General features: G+C 43.7%; 1 protein-coding gene across 1 annotated transcript in view; it reads left to right on the forward strand.

Moving 5' to 3' along the window:
- Positions 1–16,961, forward strand: part of itgb4 (integrin, beta 4) — a 60,125-nt gene that overhangs the window by 18,155 nt on the left and 25,009 nt on the right. The window contains exons 20-28 of the mRNA XM_079492821.1: positions 2,950–3,144; positions 3,998–4,101; positions 7,029–7,087; positions 7,767–7,790; positions 8,919–9,067; positions 9,233–9,412; positions 10,245–10,393; positions 11,318–11,525; positions 14,647–14,964. Of these exons, the coding sequence (XP_079348947.1) occupies positions 2,950–3,144; positions 3,998–4,101; positions 7,029–7,087; positions 7,767–7,790; positions 8,919–9,067; positions 9,233–9,412; positions 10,245–10,393; positions 11,318–11,525; positions 14,647–14,964 (1,386 nt within the window). The remainder of the gene's footprint in view (positions 1–2,949; positions 3,145–3,997; positions 4,102–7,028; positions 7,088–7,766; positions 7,791–8,918; positions 9,068–9,232; positions 9,413–10,244; positions 10,394–11,317; positions 11,526–14,646; positions 14,965–16,961) is intronic.

Below are 16,961 nucleotides of genomic sequence, written 5' to 3' on the forward strand. Positions count from 1 at the left end.
TTAGCAGTCGCTCTTCATCCAGAGCGACTTACATTAGGCAAGAACAAAAGTATGGGAATACATCACATATATAAAAATGCATTTATCAAGAAACATGCGTAAGCTAAGAACGTAACTAGAACATATCTATATAATGACACTATACATATTAACTATACATATATACTATACTATGCTATATACAATTGAAAAGGTGTGCCCAAAAAGCTGTGCGCAACCCAGGAACAAAAGGCACCAGCTACTACGTCACTGACACACTGCAACACACACTGCAACAACCCACTAAACACACTAACACGTCACAGACTTACCCTCCGTGTCGATCCATGGCTATCTCCTCATGTCGCGCAGCACGCCCACACTCAACACCACACGCGTAAAAATTGTCATTGCACTGCCACTAAAGCCGCCTCCCGACCAGACTCACAAACAATATCAACATCAATAATAAACACAAACACGCCACAAGCACCGACACCCCCGCCTAATTTGTTGCCAGGTCTATGAAAACAAGCCCAGAAAAAATGCCATTCAACACGCTACTTACAACTCGCTTACAATTCGCGGACCTGGCAACACTGCATCCTGTTTTCCCATTGGCTACGGTTGCTACAACACGCATTTGCACTGCATGTTGGGAGCAACACAGCTTAATGTAGGGGTCACCGATTGCTGTGCTACATCCCCCTCATGTTCTCACCACCCCGTTCGGCTACACCACACACACTAACCTACACAATTCTCCACATGCAACACAGGGCCCTTATTGGCTAGCCCCCTCACATGGCGATCCCCACGCAGCAAAACACAGGCCAGCCAGCCACACACACACACCCACACACACACAACGGCCACGTTCGGAAATATCGCACTGAGCGCACTGTGCAAATGCAATGCAAACTAATAGGCGAGTGTGCTTCGGTGCGGTATTTCCGAACGCGCCCATCTCATCGCCACAACGCGCGCAGTCGGATGCCAAGCTCTTCCAAGCATTATTCCTTTCCCAGTCTCACCACACCACGGACTCATTGTAACCTCGCATCAGTGTCACTGCAGACACGTAATCACACTGTGGAGGATTTGTGACTGAGTGACTGTGTGTGTGTGTGTGTGTGTGTGTGTGTGTGTGTGTGTGTGTGTGTGTGTGTGTGTGTGTAGTTTGATTTCAGCATGTTTTACACTGCACAGTTGCGCAGTGCACACCATGGGACAAATCGGCTTTTCACCCCCTGCCACTGTGCCCACAAACGCATGTACAAGAGGAAAACAATCTAAACATTATATACTAACGTCAGCATCGGGCAGATTAACACACACAAGCGTTATTAGTTGAGTTTTCTTATTGAAGTGCCTCTGAATTGTAACTGTGCGTTTATGTCAGTCAGCGATGCGATCCGTTGTTATTCAGCCACCAGCAGCACCATACGCACGGACTGGAGAGAGGCGACGTGTTTCTCTCCCTTCGGCTCATGTAGCCCTCATTGTAACTACAAATATTGTTCCCGAAGAAACAATGTGGGGTCACTGCAATCCAAAAGATTGTAGGCCTACTATAATGCAGTCAAGGTCCCCACAAAAATATACTACAGTATGTTCTGCTCCATTCTCAACATCTTTTGGTTTCCAAAAACAGTAACTTATTGTAAGTAAACAAAAACAGTAAAAAGCAGTTTCATGTGTGCTTCTTTTAATTTAATTTAATTTGCTTTGATGTGAAAATAAAATACAACAAATAATAATAATACCCATCCGTTACTACATGTGAAGGGCACAATACTGGGTTTAAAAACACAGCTGAAACATGAAGTGGAGTCTGTCAAATCTCGCAATTTCCTTCTTCCCATTGCGCTGCAACGGAACTAGGATGAGCCGCCCGAAGGGCGGCGAAATTCTAGTGCTATACATATGTATTATGATGTGCTATGACTACATACAATGCAATTATTGTGCTGTCTACATGACATGCTATCTAAGTCTAAAAAGTGCTATCTAATGGGGTAGGATAAGTGCTACAATGCTACAGTGTGCTACAGTGCGTGGTCAATGTAATTATTATTTAGCCACAAGCTTTGTCGTTTGTTTAAAATGATATAGCCCACAGACAGACTCAGTGATGCAACTAGCCTGCATCCTTAGACTCACTAAATTGAGAAAGGACACAATTATGTCACCTTCCGGTGGTCCTGGGATGCAATACTGTACTCAGTACTGTACTCTAATGTCGATTATAAAATAAAATGTCACTGGGACCCATCTAAAAGACCACCCCTGGGTCCCTGGGAGGACCCATCTAAAAGACCACCCCTGGGTCCCTGGGACCCATCTAAAAGACCACCCATGGGTCCCTGAGACCCATCTAAAAGACCACCCCTGGGTCCCTGGGACCCATCTAAAAGACCACCCCTGGGTCCCGGGACCCATTACATTGAAAACCTATTTACATCAGTGCAGACGTAAGCACTTTCAACCTCATTAATTATAGGCCACGTAGTGACTTGTAAAGCGTGTTATTTTGCGACTTTTGTGCAGAACTGTCATACGACAAAAATAGGGCATTAAAAATATACATTAACCCATTTTGGGCGGGAACCCCTTTTGATGTTAGAATTATGTTATGCTTTAGCTATTGAAAAATAGCAGATCTACAAGCTCATAGCGCGCCACCGAGTGGCGCGCTACGAGCTTGTAGGTCTGCTATTTTTGAAAAGTCGAAGAAAGACTGACATAGAAACATAGCTTTTTCAGAAAACTGTCAGGATGTAGAAGACATTTTTAGAATCTGATCTCAGGTCAGAATGGGTTAAAACTAAAAGATGAAATAGGTGGATATAGCAGTGTTCTGCCCTACACTACAGCGATGCTCTTCACATACTGTACTGTAAGTCCTTGTCATTGTACCATGTCGTCATGCATGTGTCCTCGTGTCCTCGTGTGCTGCGTTTTGTCCAGGACGGATGGTTGGCTTCAAGGAGGACGAGTATCTGCTCCGCCAGGCGCTGCTCACGTCGGACCACCTGGACACGCCCATGGTGCGGACGGGCCCGCCCAAAGGCACCGACGTGGTGCGCTGGAAGGTCACCGACAATGTCCACCGAGGACCCAATCATCCGCAGGCACAGGTCCAGCCCAAACCCAAAGAGACCAGTGAGTGTGTCTGTGTGTGTGTGTTAGAACAGCGTTTCGCAAATGGGGTGTATGATCTGTATCCTTTAGCAGGGATATAGGGCAGTGCTTCCCAATCGTTTTAGCCCGAGACCCAAAAGGGAAATTAGATCAGATGTCTCCATCCCTGGGACCCAGAATTGTGAAAATAGACGATCTACAACCTCACAATGCGCTGCGATGTGATGTGATGAGTTTATCTGATGAGCTTGTAGATCTCTCTTTTCTAATTCATGGAAGTTCTTTGATTCTTTATTTATTCATGGAATTCTGTTTGAAAAATGTTTAAATTAGTTTTTAATTGATGAAGAAATGTGTTTTCTTTCTCTTTTGCATCTTTTGGAACTATAATAATTGCAAAGAAAATTTAGGAAACGACCCATAAAAATGTGTATGTGACCCAAAACTTGGTACACTGACCCACTGTCTGGGAAACAATGCTATAGGTATAGGGGGTATGTGAGAGAAAGTGTAAAATGGGAACATTTGTTTTACCCCATTTTGGGCGGGAACCCCTTTTGGTGTTAGCATTATGTTATGCTTTAGCTATTGAAAAATAGCAGATCTACAAGCTCGTAGCGCGCCACTCGGTGGCGCGCTATGAGCTTGTAGGTCTGCTATTTTTTTAAAATCGCAGAACGACTGACATAGAAACATAGCTTTTTCAGAAAACTATCAGGATGTAGAAGAAAATGGGTTAAAATGATGTTCAACTGTGTGTGTGTGTGTGTGTGTGTGTGTGTGTGTGTGTGTGTGTGTGTGTGTGTGTGTGTGTGTGTGTGTGTGTCTGTCTCTCATACATGTGCTCGTTCCGCTCTCTTCCTTCCACCTGTAGTCCAGTTTCCTGTTTCGCTTCGTCTGAACAGACAGTTCTCCGACAACTTGACCCACCCCGAATCTAGAGATACTGAACAACTCCGTAAGGAAGTGGCTGATAATGTAAGTGTGCTTTTGGGAATGTATTTTGTGCGCGACTGTGTTTGTGTGCATGCGTGCGTGCGTGCGTGTGCATGTGTGTGTGTACTGTAAAATCCTCAGTGTTATAGCTGCAATCCTGAACTTATTTTAAAGAGGGAGTGCCACAATTTTTGTATTTTTCCAGTTTTTCATGTGTCTATGAGGTGACAGTACTTCATTAGACACCCTGGAGTCGTTTTTATGTGCAATGATGTATTCCCTTTGTATCTAGGGTTTCTTCTTGGAGGCTGAACCCTTGACAGTCAAACATGCCAATGAAAAAAACAGTAATATAGTGACATCACATTATCAGCCCCTCCCCTAACCCCTCCCCCTTTATCATACAACTACAGCTGTGGGTGCGGCTTCAGTTCAGGTGGATCACCACCCATCACCACCCACCAGGCAAACCAGGCATACTTCATGAACTGGTTGGGGTGCCCACATAAAAACGACATTTTAACAAATACTGTACACTTTTTTGAAAAACGTCTTCCTCCTAATATAACAATAAGACCTGATGATTATTTAGGGTGGAAAAAAATCATGGCACTTCATCTTTAACGAATACGTTATTTGAACCAATTTGTATTTTAGAGAATGTTAATACAACCACTGGTTGGATGTGGTCTCCCTGTACTCTTCCACTGAGACACTTAAACCCTGGTGTCAGGGAGGACACCTACTGTTTGACAAGTGGCATTGCCTGAATGCCACGCAACGGGTACTCACCGGGCAACGTCTACTATCACCAAGCGGAGGTTCCCTCTTCTCTCAGTGGTACAACGCTTGTCTCCCGTGTGGGCCTGACTGTGGGGCACCTTTTTTGAAGGACATGCTGTAAATGTCACGCCTGATTGCAGCTTTAAATTAACTCTGAGAGTGTACAAATGTTACAAAATTGACCTTTCCATTTGGTTGCATTTGAGTTACACAACTATTATACAGTATGGATAAAAGAGAAGGGGAAAGCTCTGTGCTTGGATGCTTGCGTCTCAATAAATCTGTCAGACTGTCACACTTCAGTGTACCTCACAATGAATCATGAATATAGTGTTCACCCAAAGTTACATTTCACTGCAACTCACCCATCTCCGAATGCTATATAGAGTCTGGAACTACACCTCCTGAATGCTATATAGTCTGGAACTACACCTCCCGAAATCCGACTAATCTGTTTGTCATTTCCGATCACAAAAATTATATATTTTAAAATATGTTTAGAACTTATTTTTTTATTTCCATTTCTGCTAAACAGCAAGCTATAGATGCGTAGATGATTTCTATTTATATTAGGATACATTTGCGCAACGGTAAAGATGAAACGGAAGTGGGGAGGATGCTCCACTTCCGCTTTATATTGTATTCATGACAGAGCTTCCATTGCTCCAGACTGTATGACGGAAGCATTCGAAAATTGGCAACGCGAGACTACCAGTAGTGTGTTCTACGAATATACGCTATATACGTAGTATGCCCTCCCTGAACATTTGGGAAAAAAGCTACACCGTCTGCTAACGGTCCGGCTAACGGTCCGAGGTAGAGATGCAAGAGATGCTCCGATAATCCCATATCGGCCATATCAGCCATATCGGCCATATCGGCCATATCGGCCGATATTCACTCTGATCGGTATTCGGCATTTACCCTATCTGTGATCTGGAGAAACTGATCTTTTACACCATTCAAGTGGTATAAATTTAGATATATAGTATAACATTACTTTGCATTTTGTGACAGGCCTAAACATTCTCCCCTTCCTCCCCACACAGGAACAGTTTTGACGTGGGTTTTGACATATAATCATTTTGGAAATATTAAAATTTGCAACATTTCACGAGATCAGTATCTGTATCGGACCTATCGGTATCGGCCGATCATGAGAAAAACAATCGGTGATCGGTCCCAAAAAACCTGATCGGAGCATCCCTAATAGCAAGGTCATAATGTAGCGTCCAAGGTGAAGGCTTACAGTACGTTTTAACAGCGGGCGAGCATCGGCCGCCACATCGCCCATTATCGCCCGAAAAGATGAATTATTTTTATCTTTTCGGGCGACGTTGCTCCGCCCACTTTTCGACCATCGCCTGTTCGCCTGCTATCGCCGGTAGTCTCCGGGTCACATTGTCAAATAAAAATGAAAATTCACCCGCTGTTAAAACGTACTGTTAGGTGTGCCTAATGAGGTGATAATGACCGCTGGCCATGGGGGTAACGGGTTTCCAAGTAGTTAATTCACTCATTAACTTTATGGCACACTTAATTAGTATTCAAACTGCAGCTACATCACAAGTGCAACAACAACAACAACACACAGTATAAAACCTAAGGGAACATTATTTTGTCTAGATTCAGCTTTTGAAAACGAAGTCGGGACCACCGTCCAAAAAGAAGATGTTCGTTCAAAAGCAATCTATATAAGACACACACATCTAAGGATAAAAGCAGCTCCAAAGTAGTTGAGTGTGTGTGTGTGTGTGTGTGTGTGTGTGTGTGTGTGTGTGTGTGTGTGTGTGTGTGTGTGTGTGTGTGTGTGTGTGTGTGTGTGTGTGTGTGTAATGTGTGTGCGTAGCGTGTGCGTGTGCGTGTGGGGGAGGGAATATTTATGTTATTGCCCTCTGAAAAATAGACTGCAGCACTGGATGTTACTGTTCATGGGAGGGAAGGAGATAGACTGTTGCGTTCTTTCATATGTGCTAACGTCAGCATTGGGTGCTGTGTGTGTGTTTGTGTGTGTGTGTGTGTGTGTGTGTGTGTGTGTGTGTGTGTGTGTGTGTGTGTGTGTGTGTGTGTGTGTGTGTGTGTGTGTGTGTGTGTGTGTGTGTGTGTGTGTGTGTGTGTGTGTGTGTGTGTGTGTGTGTGTGTGTGTGTGTGTGTGTGTGTGTGTGTGTGTGTTTGCTCCGATGCAGCTGAATGAGGTGTACAAGCAGATCCCCGGGGCTCAGAAGGTTCAGAAGACCTCGTTTAGGTGAGCTGTGCAGCGTTACAGAGAAATGTGCTTTACTGAACAATGCATGTAAACCAGTGGTTTTCAACCCTTTTCATATCAAGGCCCATTTTTATTGGGTATTTGAGCCACGGCACGGACCACCATTTGATGAGACTTAGGGCAGTATTATGCGTGTCTTAAGTACCAGGTCTTATTGCTTAACTTAAGACCTGGAGGCGTGATCAATGCCATTTGGCTATTCTGAGTGGCCAAACAGCATTGACCACGCCTCAAGTTAAGTCATAAGACCTGGTACTTAAGACACGCATAATACTGCCCTTAGCCTCTCCAGATCCAAAACTAACGAATATTTTGTTGTCGTTGGACAATTCCATAATGTAATGATGTTGGTACCATTAGGAGAGATAACGTTGAATTGTGTAGACTTCTTGTAAATGATGTGTAACAATAATTTAACTCTTGAGAGCGTAAAATGAAACCAAATGGACCCATAAGGGTCCATTTGGTTTCACTTTACACTCTCAAGAGTTAAAGATCTATAAGGGCCCATTTGGTCAGCAACTCTCCATCATTTAGCTGGGGACCACCTGGAACCCCCTCAAGGCCCACTGGTGGTCCCCGAGCCACTGGTTGAAAACCACTGACCAATGAGCTGCTGTTTTCCACTCCTGAAAATGTATTTTTAATTTTTTTACAGAACGCAAAAGAATGCTGGGAAAAGGTAACATTTTGATCATATCAAATTGTCTTAACCACTTACAGTAAGCCCTATTGTACTTTGTTGAACTTGAAAATAGACGATCTACAAGCTCACAGCATGTTCTGATGTGATGCTTTGGATCCTTGTAGATCTGCTATTTCTCAAATGAAATGTAAAACCCTAAAAAATGTAGCACATTTATGAAACAGTTTGTAAAGTCTACATTTCCCAAAAGGAAATAGAAGCAGAGATAAAACATATCGCAACTATTTATATACAATTTTAATGACTATATCAAAAGCAGAGTCTTATCCATGCCTCAGGACAAAGATTTGGTGCCTTTGTATTGAAAATGATTTGAACATTACTGTGTTTTCTGTTTCTGGGAATGTGTTTCTCTTGTTTAGTTTGTTGAATGTCGTAGTGTGGGGAACCTTGTATCTTTGTGTGTGTGTGTGTGTGTGTGTGTGTGTGTGTGTGTGTGTGTGTGTGTGTGTGTGTGTGTGTGTGTGTGTGTGTGTGTGTGTGTGTGTGTGTGTGTGTGTGTGTGTGTGTGTGTGTGTGTGTGTGTGTGTGTGTGTGTGTGTGTGTGTGTGTGTGTGTGTGTGTGTGTGTGTGTGTGTGTGTGTGTGTGTGTGTGTGCGTGCGTGCGTGCGTCGTAACCGCACATTCACCTGGGACATTGTGCGCTGTGATATTGCAGGTGTGGTTCTATTGTAGGTCAGATGTTGCCTATTGTTCTGTTATAGGCTAGAGTTGCATGGAGCTTGAGTACTGTCGCCATCGTGCCGGCGGTTCCAGGGCCATTCTTGTGTAATATGACATGACATGACATGACATGTAATATGACATGACAGCGCTGCGGGATATATAGGGATTGAAGGGATTCTCAACCTTTTTCATTTCAGGGACCCCCAGTTTGATAGGCATTAGGCCACGGACCCCCCCATTCAGTGTTTTGATCGCTGGGACCCTAATCTATCTAAGCTTTGTTAATTTAACTCTGAGAGAGTACAAATGGAATTTTGTATATTCTTAGAGTTACAGGCCCTTGAGTGGAACCCCCCCCCCCGGACTGTGCACGTTTACAATAAGTGGGTTAATAATACGCTGAGAAGTCTCTAACACTTGTCTTGATGTACTCTGCAGACATAACCACACCGTCGTGGACACGGTCCTGTCTGCTCCGCGCGCCAGCTACCCTGACATTGTCAAACTGACGCAGAAGAACGTCCAGTCCGGAAACTTCCATAACCTCAAAGTGGTGCCTGGTTACTACACTGTGGCCACAGACAGAGGTGTGTGTGTGTGTGTGTGTGTGTGTGGGTGTGTGTCAGTGTGTGTGTGTGTGTCAGTGTGTGTGTGTGCGTGTGTGTGTGTGCGTGCGTGCTCTGTTTGTCTGTTGTATGTAAGTAGTCGTTTATGACTTATATGCTGACATGTCTCGTTGTGCCGTGCTGCAGAGGCCACAGGCGCGGTGGAGTTTCAGGAAGGGGTGGAGTCAGTTGACGTCCACGTGCCGCTCTTTGTCAAGGACGAGGACGACGACAAGAAGCACCTGCTGGTGGAGGCCCTGGACGTGCCTCAGGGCATCGCCGAGATCGGGAAACGCCTCGTCAAGATCATCATCATCAAAGACCACCGTGAGAAACCTCTCGCTACGACCACATTTATACTAAGAAAGCAGATTGCGTTCTGATTTCAAACACATATTCAAGTATATTTTCTTGGTGTAAAAAAAAAACATGGAATAATAGGATCAACGACGTCTTACTATGGGTGTAACAATACATTTTAACAGCGATACGATATGTATCGCGATTCGTGGTTGATGATACGATACATGGACGATATTGGTTCATTATGGCGATACGATACGATACGATTCAATGACTTAAAATCGATACAGTAAGTATTTAGCAAAGAAATGAAATCTGTGTGAAACATGTGGATTCTGCATGGACATTATATTTGAACACATATGAACAAACCCGTACCTTGACATGAACAAAGAGAATACACACATTTATCAATAGACCAAGTGTAGCGATATTGAATGGAAAGGTAATTAAACCTCTATTTTTCTTTTTTCTTCTTAAAAGTGCTAAATAAAACACACAAGTACGATACGATACAGTACAATACAAAGTCAAACGATACGATAGGTTTCTGTTTTACATTTTGATACACTTCGATTCTTGAAATTAAAATCTTTTTTTGGACGTAGTTACTATATCGTTACACCCCTAACGTCTACCTCTCTTGTGAGTAATCGCAGACATTGCGTGGTTTTTGGTCTCACGGTAGTCTCTGTCCTCCTCCTCCTTCCCCATGCATCCTCCTCGTCTCCTTCCCCCATGTATCCTCCTCGTCTCCTTCCCCCCCATGTATCCTCCTCGTCTCCTTCCCCCCCATGCATCCTCCTCGTCTCCTTCCCCCCCATGCATCCTCCTCGTCTCCTTCCCCCCCATGCAGCCAAGAGTGTGTTCTCGTTCCTGCAGCCGGCCTACACCTACAGCCGCCAGGACGGCGTGGCCAACATCCCCGTCAGCAGAGAGATCATCGAGGACGGACGCTCACAGGTCACCTACCGCACGCGGGACCTCACGGCCAAGGACAAGAAGGTGAGGGAGGGATGAATTAGTAAACGTATATATCGGAGCCATGTGCGGAAATCAGGTGTGCCCTGCAGATACAGAAGACCAGTGGTGTAAAGTAACTAAGATTTACTCAAGTACTGTAAACAGGACCTACGCGTTTCGACTTCCGACCAAAAGGTCTTCGTCAGGGTCTATCTACGATACGATATGAACAAACCCGTACCTTGACATGAACAAAGAGAATACACACATTTATCAATAGACCAAGTGTAGCGATATTGAATGGAAAGGTAATTAACCCATTTTGACCTGATATCAGATTCTAAAAATGTCTTCTACATCCTGACAGTTTTCTGAAAAAGCTATGTTTCTATGTCAGTCGTTCTTTGATTTTTCAAAAATAGCAGACCTACAAGCTCGTAGCGCGCCACTCGGTGGCGCGCTATGAGCTTGTAGATCTGCTATTTTTCAATAGCTAAAGCATAACATAATGCTAACACCAAAAGGGGTTCCCGACCTTTTGGTCGAAACGCGTAGGTCCTGTTATTTATTTGCCTTGCGTTGCTCATCAATACATTATTTGAATCTTTTTTGCACTAAAGACGGAGTGCCTTGGATTCCTTTTTTCTTTCAAGGCTGCAATTTTACACCTTTGGGAATCAAGCAGTACAACTTGAAGGAAAGATACCTTTTCTGTCTCTGGTTCTACCTGTATCTGGTTCTACCTGTATCTGGTTCTACCTGTATATGGTTCTACCTGTATCTGGTTCTACCTGTATTACCAAAGAGCACGGCATCTACGAGCCACTAACTGATCCCTGCAGCGCTTCCATTCCTCTATTTCTAAATTGATACTTTTACTTCAGTAAAACATCGTAGTACTTTTCCCACCACTGTATACATTAGAAGACCTTCTGAATCCTAATCTCTGCCTCCGCTGCTATCTAGGACTATGGGACCGTGGAAGGGGACCTGAACTACGGCCCCGGTGAGACCCAGAAGATGGTGCCCGTTCGCCTGCTGGAGCTGGGGGAGAAAGACGCTCTCCTGGACGACAAGCAGATCAAGCAGTTCGTCATGGACCTCAGCAACCCCCGGCCGGAGGCCAAGCTGGGACGCTACCCCAGAACCACTATCACCATCAACGACCAGCCAGGTATGGAATAGGGGTGTGCTGAAATATCGATATGGCGATATATATCGATCGTCCTCCTGCGATAAATAATCGATATTGATTATTAAAATATCGATATCGGATTTTTTTCTTTTTCTTTTTTTAAATTTGAAATGTTGTTCATAATGAAGTGATGAACAACATGTTTAGAAAAGGAGGAAATGACAGCTAAAATAAAGCAAATCCCACTCAGATTCCACAGCAACCAGAAGTACTGAATTACTGGATGGTGATTTGTCTAAAGTCTCCAAACAGCTTTGTGGGAATACAAAATGCTGCATTTTTTCAGTTCCAAGTATTTTGTAGTTAGCAGATATCGTGATATATCGTTGATGAAATTTCATACAATATATCGATATATCGCAAATATCGCAATATATCGAATATCGTGATATTATCGTTATCAAGGGCCTAATATCGCGATATATATCGTATCGTGAGGAACCCATATCGTCCCACCCCTAGTATGGAACCCCAGAACCACTATCACCATCACAGACCAGCCAGGTATGGAACCCCAGAACCACTATCACCATCACAGACCAGCCAGGTATGGAACCCCAGAACCACTATCACCATCACAGACCAGCCAGGTATGGAACCCCAGAACCACTATCACCATCACAGACCAGCCCAGAACCACTATCACCATCACAGACCAGCCAGGTATGGAACCCCAGAACCACTATCACCATCACAGACCAGCCAGGTATGGAACCCCAGAACCACTATCACCCTCACAGACCAGCCAGGTATGGAACCCCAGAACCACTATCACCATCCCAGACCAGCCAGGTATGGAACCCCAGAACCACTATCACCCTCACAGACCAGCCAGGTATGGAACCCCAGAACCACTATCACCATCACAGACCAGCCCGGTATAGAACCCCAGAACCACTATCACCATCACAGACCAGCCAGGTATTGAACCCCAGAACCACTATCACCATCACAGACCAGCCAGTTATAGAACCCCAGAACCACTATCACCATCAACGACCAGCCAGGTATGGAACCCCAGAACCACTATCACCATCAACGACCAGCCAGGTATGGAACCACCAGAACCACTATCACCATCACAGACCAGCCAGGTATGGAACCCCAGAACCACTATCACCATCAACGACCAGCCAGGTATGGAACCCCAGAACCACTATCACCATCACAGACCAGCCAGGTATGGAACCACCAGAACCACTATCACCATCACAGACCAGCCAGGTATGGAACCCCAGAACCACTATCACCATCAACGACCAGCCAGGTATGGAACCCCAGAACCACTATCACCATCACAGACCAGCCAGGTATGGAACCCCAGAACCACTATCACCATCACAGACCAGCCAGGTATGGAACCACCAGAACCACTATCACCATCACAGACCAGCCAGGTATGGAACCCCAGAACCACTATCACCATCACAGACCAGCCAGGTATGGAACCACCAGAACCACTATCACCATCACAGACCAGCCAGGTATGGAAGCTGCCACGTGTGGTGATGCCAGTGAGCAACCAACGCTTCCTCACCAACTAGTAACTACACAGACACACTTAGTGTTAACCATTTAGGCCTGACGTCAGTCCACATCAGTGGTGCTCAATATTTCATGTCAAGGACCCCAAAAATAATACAAGCTTGAGTGCCGCGCTACGAGCTTGTAGATCTGCTATTTTTCAATAGCTTAAGTATAACATAATGCTTATTTAACACACCGGAAGTTTTCTGAAAAACTGAATCTATTTTTGATTCAAAGTATTATTATTTTTTAATCATGTTGCTATGTATCGTTGTCCAAAGCCGTCCCCCTTTTTATTGTTATTTTAAAAACTTTAAAAGTAGGCAATCTGCAAGCGCTTGTATTTTCTCGTTATTTTCACGACTTTTGTATGATGAAGTTTCATTTACAAAAAACAAACAAACAAAAAAACATCGAAACATGGAGATTCATTACAAGCTTTCTGCCTGACAGTGATGATATATAGAGCCTATCTGTCCCTAGAGGATGCAAAAACATTGGTCCACGCCTTTGTTTTTTCACGTCTCGATTACTGTAATGCCCTCCTCTCGGACCTGCCAAAGAAGTCAACGGACAGACTTCAACTTGTTCAAAATGCGGCTGCTAGGGTTTTAACTAAAACTCAGATGAGAGATCATATTACTCCAGTTTTTATTATTATTATTATTAATAGAACTGTCTCAAGTGGTCTCAAGTGATATTTATTACACGTATACGTGGATGTTAATTGACAGATGTGCTCGTGGCAGAATCTTCAAGCTACATAAAAATGAGAAAGGAGAACACAAGTATTATATTGTCTCAGTTCAACAGGCAAAGAGGTGAGGGGGAGAATGAGGGGAGAGGAAGAAGAATGCAGGGAGGACCCAGCACTATCTGTGCGTGAAGACCTTGACAAGTTTCCCAGAGTCAGAGAGAAAACATTAATATAATTGCACAGAATAATGATCAACCTTTATATGAAAGAAATGCTAAATCTTAGTGATTATAATTGGTTGAAGACACGCACAGAAACAACACAAAGTAAGACAGGCCCTCGAATAGCCATTCTGGGGTCAACATGACTTGATCTCAAGGGGCCCTGTGGGTGCTATATGAAACAGACAGTAGTAAGATGGAAATTCTCTGTCAATAGTAACAACTAAAATGACACAGATGCTTTCCAGCTCTAAATGGGTTCATCTACGACGTATTGACACTCTTGGAATAACACTCAGGAGTGCCTTTTGAGTCAGGCACTGATGCCATGTGGGGCGACTGTGGCTCAGGAGGTAGAGCAGGTCGTCCAATGATCCATGGGTCGGCGGTTCGAATCCCGGCTCCTCCTGTCTACATGTTGAAGTGTCCTTGGACAAGACACTGAACCCCAAATTGCTCCCGATGTGCTGGTTGGTACCTTGCATGGCTTCCGCCGCAATCGGTGTATGAATGTGTGTGTGAATGGGTGAATGTAATGCACAATCTATGTAAAGCGCAATATAAATAATATAAATGCACCATTTACCATTTTGCCATAACAATTCGGAAATTCAGACTCTCTCTCTCTCATATCATCATATTTTTCTCTCTCCAGATCCAAGTGTGCTGATGTTCAAGAACCCCACGCAGAACTTCACCACGTCCGACCTGGCCTACGCCATCCCTGTGGTGCGCACGCGGAACCAGGACCACGCCGCCACCGTCCGGTGGCGCACCAAGAAGGCCCAGCGCTTCGAGCTCTCCGGTCCTCTCAAGTTCGCCCCCGGCGAGTCCGAGAAGAACATAATGATCGATCCACGCGCCTCCCCCGGGCAGGTCGGGGTGGAGACCTTCCAGGTGGAGCTGTTTGATCCCAGCAGCAACGCCTCCATAGGGGAGAGGAGGAGCACCCTGGTCAACGTCCTCGAGGGAGGTAAGACAGCAGGACGTTTATTTTGTTTTTTTTTAACCCATTTAGGCCTGACCTCAATATTCTATTCTATCTATTTATTGAATAGTTTTTACTCGCCATGATTTTTATATTGTTTATTCGTGACACCCACGGACGGTGTGTAAAACCCAAAAACATGTTTAATCCATTTAGGCCTGACCTCAAAATAAAATAAAAAATCTTCTAAATCCTCCAGTTTTCTGAAATAAATATTTTCACGATGTTTCAAAAATAGCAGATCTACAAGCTCGTAGCGCGCCACTTGGTGGCGCGCTATGAGCTTGTAGATCTGCTATTTTTCAATAGCTAAATTATAACATAATGTTTAAAACACCAAAAGGGGTTCCCGCCCAAAATGGGAACATAACCAGCATCAATGTATGCCACTGTCTAATCACAGCTTTGGCCACAATTATAGTATATAAACATAGACCATTTACTGCCTTTTTTTCCCCCCTTTTCTACAAAGTCTTTAAAATGTTGTAGAACCTGCCTGAATAACTGAGTCAATGTTGGTTCAACATTGTCCAGTTAATAATAAGTACTGGACTTTGTTCCTAAATCAGGGACTATTTTCAGCTAGTAATGAAGAAATAGTGTAACTTTGAGAAAAACAAGTGTGCAACAGCATTGGTATGTTGTGTTTTGTACCTCAAGCCAGTTTAAAGCCTCTGCAAGTGGACCACCCGTCTCAGTAACAGTTTCTTCCCCCAGGCAGTCAGGCTGCTGAACAGCTGACCTTGAACTGTATTGCATTGTATTGTCACTTCACGTGCACTTTGTTTTGTGTTTTTGTCTTTTTCTTTGCACTATAGATGTTTGTTTATGTCCTGTGTATGTAAGACTGGGAGTGCTCTGAGCAAACTCATTTTCATTGTATTTATACTCTGTATCTATACATATGTGACTAAATTTGACTGAGGGACTGCCATTGGATTTTTTTGAATTTTCGTTTTTTCATGTCATATGAAAGCAGTTGTTCAAATTGACATATTGGTGGTTCAGTTTTACCCACCAGTTTTGGAGATATGGCTTATAGAGAAATGTCTTGCAGAAAACAGCGAGTTAAGAAAACAGGCTTGAAAGGTTCACTTCTGTGGTCTCTAACATTACACATAGCTACATGTTTAAGCATTTATTTCATATTTACATGTCGATTTCAGCTCTGACATTTATTTCAGACATGCTCTAGTATGTGAAGAGTCTGCCTGTGCTATAAACTCATTTTGGGAAAAAAGGGAGAAAAAAAAAGTTTTTCTCCTCTGGTGGAAAGCTGGAATTTGCGCGATGGCAGGCTCTCAGTCAAATCTGGTCACATATGACAAATAAACCTGAACCTGAACTTGAGTTTAACTGTATGGAATAGCTTCCTCCAAAACCACACAAACTATACACACTTTATAAAATGGCCCGCAGCAATGTCGTGATGAGTCATAGTCAATGACAGTGACAAGACATTTTGTTCCTAGTCTAGGAACATTTTGAGGCTCCCTTAAATTGAACTCGCTTATAGGGGAAGTAAATATTAACTGTATAACAGCAGGACTGTGCAGTAAGTGGATAGTACTGTGTATTAGGCCTATACTGTACATGAAGCAAATTCATTAATTCCGATACAGTGACAGGAAAGCAAGACATTATCATATATGTACTGTAGCCTCTCATTGCAGATCATATTTCTGACAGCTGGTGGCTGTTGAGGGATTCATGATTAACCTATTTTGACCTGAGATCAGATTCTAAAAATGTCTTCTACATCCTGACAGTTTTCTGAAAAAGCTATGTTTCTATGTCAGTCGTTCTTCGATTTTTCAAAAATAGCAGACCTACAAGATTGTAGATCTGCTATTTTTCAACAGCTAAAGCATGCCCAAATGGATTAATGATTAATGTGTAGGTTATAACCATAGCCTCATATAATATCATGTATATATTGTCCCAGTTTTACCCATCGACTACAAACAGCTGATAAGGAAAAA

This window comes from Electrona antarctica (assembly GCF_951216825.1).
Source record: "Electrona antarctica genome assembly, chromosome: 22".
Classification (NCBI taxonomy): Eukaryota; Metazoa; Chordata; class Actinopteri; order Myctophiformes; family Myctophidae; genus Electrona; species Electrona antarctica.